This window comes from Sorex araneus, chromosome 6, assembly GCF_027595985.1.
Source record: "Sorex araneus isolate mSorAra2 chromosome 6, mSorAra2.pri, whole genome shotgun sequence".
Taxonomy (NCBI): Eukaryota; Metazoa; Chordata; class Mammalia; order Eulipotyphla; family Soricidae; genus Sorex; species Sorex araneus.
In genome coordinates this window covers 119,754,192-119,761,424 of record NC_073307.1, presented here as the reverse complement: position 1 = coordinate 119,761,424, position 7,233 = coordinate 119,754,192, and the positions used below count along the sequence as shown (strand labels likewise).

The 7,233-nt window shown below is 47.7% G+C and overlaps 1 protein-coding gene across 1 annotated transcript; it reads left to right on the top strand.

Moving 5' to 3' along the window:
- The first annotated feature begins 270 nt into the window (after positions 1-270).
- On the top strand, positions 271-4,217 carry LOC101549605 (serum amyloid A-3 protein-like). The gene is made up of 4 exons (XM_055142354.1): positions 271-296; positions 1,130-1,224; positions 3,510-3,648; positions 4,006-4,217. Exons 2-4 carry the CDS (start codon positions 1,134-1,136, stop codon positions 4,166-4,168), a joined length of 393 nt encoding a protein of 130 aa, XP_054998329.1. The 5' UTR covers positions 271-296; positions 1,130-1,133; the 3' UTR covers positions 4,169-4,217.
- Positions 4,218-7,233: the final 3,016 nt, after the last annotated feature.

Below are 7,233 nucleotides of genomic sequence, written 5' to 3'. Positions count from 1 at the left end.
TCCCAGCCATGACCTTCACAGACCTTTCCAGAAAGGCTCGAGCAGATTTACAAGAATTCCAGAAATTGGCAGCGGAACTCCATCTTGCACACAAGGGACATCTCCCAATTTGTGCAATCAGGGAATGTGTGCTCTGCACACAAGGGATTTCCCCAAACGCACTGTTTTGCCTCAACCCTCTCTTCCCATGTGCTCTGGGAACAAGTGTCTGTATATATAGCAGAGACACCTTCCCCAGCAGATAGCGCAGACTGCTGGGCCGCACCAGGAGACTCAGCAGGAAGAGGCAGCCAAAGGTGAGATTCTAGAACATTCCAAGTTTCCTTCTGTAGGTGGGGGTGGGGGGCAATCCTCTTCCTCAGCAGCGTTCTTGGGCTGCATCCTTCCTGACTGAACTTTCTGACCATTGGGTCTCCTCAGATGTGCTTCTCATTTTGGCATTGTTGTTGCTGGACCTCCCAGCACTATTCAGGCTTCTGGGGACCGCTCCCAGTGCTCTGTGACTCTGCTCAGAAATTGTGTTTGAGTCACCAGGGTCACTCTGACAGTGCCTAGAAGCCGCCCCCGTTCCAGCCAGCCCAAGTTCAAAATGCTGGGGCACCTGTGGAAGCAAAGCAGGTGCTCCAGCCCTTTGAGTTAACTCCCAGCCCCATGAATACTTTTCAGTCTGGCAAATCATTAGAAATTATGTTGTTTGTGCCTGCGATGGGCAGTCAGTGGTGGCTAGAGGAGACACACCACAAATATTGGTGGAGTTTTAAACTCAGGGGCTATTTCAGAGGTAGGATCCTCCCGTGGATCCAGGAAAACCTGCGAGGCAGTAGATCTCAGAGCTGAGGAGGAATGCTAGGAATAGACAACGGTTTACACTGAAAGCCCAGTGTAATTACTGTGAGTATCAAGCCTCTAGTAAATCCTAGAAAAGTGCTAGGATTCTGAAGAAACAATAGAAACGGAAAATAAATATTCTAAATGTGTCTTCGATGATCAGAATGTATCTCTCCACATCTATTATCTATCTACATGCCAATCTATGCATGTAAGTGGAAGTTCTTTGCAGAATGTGAGCCTGGGTCAATCTTACAGAGCAACAGCCTGAATTGCCTCATTGTTGCTTGTGTACCTGCAGCAAGATGAAACTGTCCACGGCTGTCATTTTCTGCTCTTTGTTTCTCTGCGTCAGCAGCCAAAGTTGGTTGTCGTTCATAAAGGAAGCTGGTCAAGGTAAGGCCCCAGGGATATTGGGGGTCAGGGTCTGTAACGAGGCTGTCCCCTGTAGTTACCCTAGCAGAGGACACGGTACCTCCCTGGATAGACAAGGAGTTCTGATTTTTTTTTTTTTGCAGGGGCCGGGGAGTTTACACCCAGTGATTATCAGGGGTTACTCCTGGCTCTGCACTCAGAAATCAATTCTGGTGGTGCAGGGACGGGGGTGAGGGGCCCATATGGGATACTGGAAACCTAACCAGGTTGGCCACATGCAAGGCGAGCACCCTTTCCACAGAACTATCACTCAGCCCTCAGTAAGGATTTTATCCCAGCATTTTACCAGTTTTTTTCCCTCTTTTATGGATACCTGTAGGTCCCAGGGCACATAAAGTTCGGTCCCCAGCTTTTAACAGGTTTGAGAATGAGAGTTGGAATTCAGAGGTGCTTGTTCCTTAAATTACTGTCACTGCCATCCTGTTGCCCGTCGATTTGCTCGAGCGGGCAGCAGTAACATCTCCATTGTGAGACTTGTTACTATTTTTGGCACATTGAATATAAGAAGGGTAGCTTGTCAGGCTCTGCCTTGAGTAAGAGCTAAGGAATTGGAAACCCAACTCCCAGGTTTGACAGTCACCAGAGCAGCATCAACATGCTTAGCTCGAACGTCCATTAGGGGGCAGTAGGTTCCCTACTTGTATTATGTATTTTTTTTTTTTTTTTTTTTTTAGAAAGCAAAGATGTTTATTACAGGAACATTCTGAAGCCACACTGGAAAAGATGTTCATGAGGTGTATCTGTTGGAGACGACCTTGGAGTAGATATTCTTTGCGTACTCCGGGGTCTCTCTTGAGGCACCCCTTGCCTGCCTTATCACCTGAGACCTGGTGCATCCTTCCCATCAGGTCTTCAGGCTACAGAGACTCTCATGAAGGAAGGTCTCCCTTTGGCCACGGCCCCTAGCTTTTACAGCAAGGACAGTCACTACTCTAAACAGATTCCCAACCCTCACCCTTGATGTAATGCACATCTTCTCAGCAGCCAGGTTCCTCAGTCATGAAACGCCCATAGACAGGCACAGGGAGGGGTCCTAGGTGAGGATGTCCTGGGCCTGGTGCTCCACCAGCATCTCCATGCTCTTCACATCGGTGCACCAGAACTCTAGGTGGTCCTTCATCCCCTTGATCTGTTGCAGATCCAACACGCGGGGCTGCACCCAGGTCATGTGAACCATGTGGGCATGGTGCTCTCAGTGGCTTGCTGTGCTCTCTGAGAGGGTTGGAGGAATTGAACCCAGCTCAGTCACGTGTAAGGCAAATATCCTACTAGCTGTGCTACCCCTGAGAGGTTCCTTACATAATACAAGTAGGGACCTACTGCCCCCTAATGGACGTTGGAGCTAAGCATGTTGATGCTGCTCTGGTGACTGTCAAAGCTGGGAGTTGGGTTTCCAATTCCTTAGCTCTTACTCAAAGTTTTTGGTGATGGCGTGGGGCCACACCTGACTGTGCTCAGGGCTTCCTCCTGGCTCTATGCCCAGGGATCAGTCCTGGTGAAATTTGGGGTCTCTCTGTTGTCCTGGCGATCAAACCAGGTCAGCTGCGTGCAGGGCAAGTGCCTCTCCTACCCCCCTGACCCCAGCCTCAGTAGTACAGTCAAACTATTGGAATTTTTAATAAGACAAAGCCTTTTTAAAGTTCTCAAATGCAAATAAGCCATTTAGTAGTTTTCAAATGAGTTTATTTTTATGTTCATGTTCTAATCCTTTGATCCTTTGAGGTAGGTATCTTTATTATTATTATTATTTTGCTTTTTGTGTCACACTGACCAATGCACAGGGGTTACTCCTTCCTCTGCACTGAGGAATTACTCCTGGTGGTGCTCAGGGGACCATATGGGATGCTGGGAAATGAACCTGGGTTGGCCGTGTGCAAGCAAACGCCCTATCCACTGTGCTATTGGTCCAGCCCTGATGCACACATCTCTTAACAGAGAAACTGAGGCACAAAGAGCTAAGAGAGCATAGTCCAAGGGGAGATGGGAGATAGTCCAAGGGTTGGGGTGTATACCCCCCACACAGCCATCGTCAAAGCAGCATCAGGGGTCAGAGGGGAGCACAGAGAATCAGTCTTGTACTGCGTCTCTCAATGGTAACCAGAGGGAGGGGAAAGGGACCTTCATTTCAAAGCCCATCAGCTTTCCAGGAGCTTTGTCCCAAGCTCTTGAAATCTGGGCAGGAGCATTTTAAATGTATTTCCCCGCATCGTTATCGTCTGTATTTCATCACTTTCTTTTCCTTCCAGGGACCAGAGACATGTGGAGAGCCTACAGAGACATGCGAGAGGCCAATTACAAAAATTCAGACAAATACTTCCACGCCCGGGGGAACTATGATGCTGCGCGAAGGGGCCCTGGCGGGGCCTGGGCGGCCAAAGTGATCAGGTGAGGGGCCTTAGGGGTGCAGGGGTGGGTGAGAAGGGCCATAAAATTCTAACTGTGGTGAGCAGGGAGTCAGTGGAGGGAGTGGTCTTCCCCTCTGCCACTCTCCTCTGTGCCCAAGGAGATGGGAGTGCCTGAGAGAGTCAGAATAAGGCCAGTGGGGAGGGCGAGTCCCACCCACAGCTCAGGGCTGTTCTCCCAGCACACAGGGGTCAGTGTGGGCAGAGCAGGGCAATGCCCCTGCAGGGCCAGTCCTACAGCTTCTCTCTTCTTTGCTCCCTGGAAAGGGAGAGAGATGCGAGGGTGGGACTATTGCTCTTCTGCCCGTTGTTTACCTTTTGCTCCTTCACTCTGCTCCAGTGATGCCAGAGAGGCTTATCCGAGAATCACAGACTTTTTTCTGCATGGAGACAGTGGCCACGGACTGGAAGACTCCAGGGCTGACCAATTTGCCAATGAATGGGGCAGGAGTGGCAAAGACCCCAATCACTTCCGGCCTAGAGGCCTGCCTGAGAAGTACTGAGTTTCATCCTCACCTGCACTCTGGAGACCCGACTGTGAGCCTCAGCGGGGCAAGGCAGCTGCAGACCCAATTTCAAATATTGAATCTAACTTAAATACTAAATGTCTAGTACTTGACACTTGATAAAGAGAGCAGCAATCGTTTAATAAACGTTTGTGAAATCCAAGTTGTTGTTGGTGTCTGGGTATAAAATAGTAGGGGACATTTTCCTGAGTACATGAGCCTATTTTGTACTATAGGGATCATCCATAAGTATCCCAGAAAATTCTACTGAGTTAAAAAAGGATTATGTGAGCACTGGGCCATCCGGCTGTGCTCAGGCCTTACTCCTTGATTAGTGCTCAGGAATCATTCCTGACTACTCTCAAGGGACCATTATAGAGTTCCGGGAATAGAATCTGGGTCTGTAGTGTGTAACACAAGTGATTTATTTGCTGTGCTATGACCCCAGTCCCCAAATCACCATGGATAAAGAGAATTAACATTTCTATTTTTGTTATAGAAAATAATCTTCCATTGTCATATAAAGAGAGGACTGAATAGAGCTCAGTAAAGATACATTTTTTAAGAGCTCGTAAATAAGCAGGGTGCAGAGGATGTGACATTGTGCTGATATGTAGACTAAGAAAACATGATGGCCTCTCAGTATCTGTATTGCAAACCATAGTGCCCCGAACTAGCTAGAGACAGAGTAAGAATAAAAGTGTCTACCATAGAAAGGTGAGGGGCTTGGTGGGGGGCGGAGGTCCTGGCAGGTCCTGGGGACATTGGGATGGGAAATGTACACTAGTGAAGGGATGGATATTTTAACATTGCATGACTAAAACTCTGTTATGAAAGCTTTGTAACTGTAGCTTGTAAAAAATATCTGGGAGGAGGCGACCGGGGGAAGAGCCCTGGCAGCTCTCCCCCCGTTGGCCACCCCCCCTGGGTTTGGGCAGACGGAGGAAGAAATGAGGGCCAAGCCGGTTGCTTGATCAGTTGCCGTTTATTCCATTGTCCTGTCTCTCTGCTTCTCTCCCAGCTCTGGATCTCTCTCTCAGATCTTGCCCACTCTCACAGCCTAGTTAAATTCCCCCAGCATGAGGGGGTTGGGGCTTACTCATAGGTATGGTCACCATCAATAGGGGTAAAGTTCTTCCCCTCAGGGGATGCTGCTTCCAGGACAGGGCAGAGTCCCATGAGTGTGTTTCTCCTCTCCTCGTCCAGCAAACATATAAGCATTCATAATATTAATCATTTTGTATGGACACAATAAGAGATGCATTAAGCTTATAGAATTACTCTCCTGGGGCCGTCTCGATCTCAGACTACAGTGCTCAGGCCAGATTAGTCTTCCCTATCCCTAGCAGGGTCCTAGTCTCGTCGTTACTTTTGGATCATGACAGCATTTGTCCATGATCAAGCTCTTAACTTATAGTTAAGAATTAGGCACTTTGGCCAGGCCCATCTCGATGCCAGGGTAGCACATAACTCACCGCTTGCCCTGGATTCGTCCCTTCCCTCGTCAGGACCCTGCTTTTGGGGTGCTAGGAACTGAGGGCAACTGAGGCTTATGTGGAGAAAGCAGATGCCCCGGAATGAATAGTATTCGAAGCCAATTAAATCCCAAGTTACAAAAGCATAATATTGTCTTCTTGTGTCTATACAAAAGGGACATTGCTTTAAAGTAAACTATTCAAAAGACACAAGGAGAGGAAAAAGGCAATATTAACTTAAATTATAAGTTCAGTGTCCTAGAAAGGTCTGACCTTACAAATTAACAGAGTCATATTAGGGGGAAAAGCTGATTAGCCTGTTTAGGGGAAGAGAGCATAAGAGAGGTGGCTACAAATAAACAAAGAAATAGAAGTGACTTGGGAGCACCTTGATGGGTGTGACCGGGATAATCCTAAACTCCTTGTGGAAAGGGGAGGAAAGGACAAAGCAATGTCAACCTATGATAGCTCATGGTGATTCAGTTGAAAAATTAGGAAAGGGGCTGGAGCAATAGCACAGCGGGTAGGGCATTTGCCTTGCACGTGGCCAACCCTCCGGGTTCGATTCCCAGCATCCCATATGGTCCCCTGAGCACCGCCAGGAGTAATTCCTGAGTGCAGAGCCAGGAGTAACCCCTGTGCATCGCCGGGTGTGACCCAAAAAGAAAAAAAAAATAGGAAAAAAAAACCGTGGTGTATGGTGACACCAGCAGGTCAAGCAAGGCGAGTGCATCAGTAGTTGATGGTGCCTTCAGGCTTCCTGACACCCCAAAATTGCTGTTGGGCCTTTGGCCAGACCCCAACAACTTGGCCAAGTTTCACAAGAAATTTAATGGCCAAAAGTTAGGTATGTGGGAGACACACCCATAAACCACCTCTGGCTCAGCTAAACAAGCTAATTTATTGGCCTGGTTTTAGAGAAATGTGTAAATAAATCTCAAAAGAAATTAAAATCAGGGCTATTCAGCACATTAACGACCATGATTCAGAGACTCACAAATGAATCTTGGAATAGAGCAGCAGGCCACAGAGATGCCTCCAGACCCCAAGCAATTTTAGAATTCCAGGAGCGACATATCATATTCTTCATTAAACTGTATCACTGTCACCCCGCTGTCTGTCCATTTACTTGAGTTGGCACAAGTAACATCTCTATTCCTCCCAGCCCTGAAATTTTAGCAGCCTCTTCTCACTTATCTTTCTCAAGGATTGAAGGCTCTTTCAGGTCAGGGGAATGAGACCTATTGTTACAGTTTTTGGCATATTGAATACGCCACAGGTAGCTTGCCAGGCTCTGCCCATGTGGGTAGGGGTGGGATACTCTCGGTAGCTTGACAGACTCTCTGAGATATACATACATACATACATATATATATATATCTCACTGTCACTGTCATTCTGTTGCTCATCGATTTGCTTGAGCGGGCACCAGTAACATCTTCACGTGAGACTTGTTGTTACTGGTTTTTGGCATATCGAATTTGCATGATTTGTTGCCTACTGTCTGAACTCCATCAAATATGGTGTGGTAGTTATGGAAAATGGGTAGGAAGTGTCTTACAATGTTTCACAGCCTGGAAGCAACCA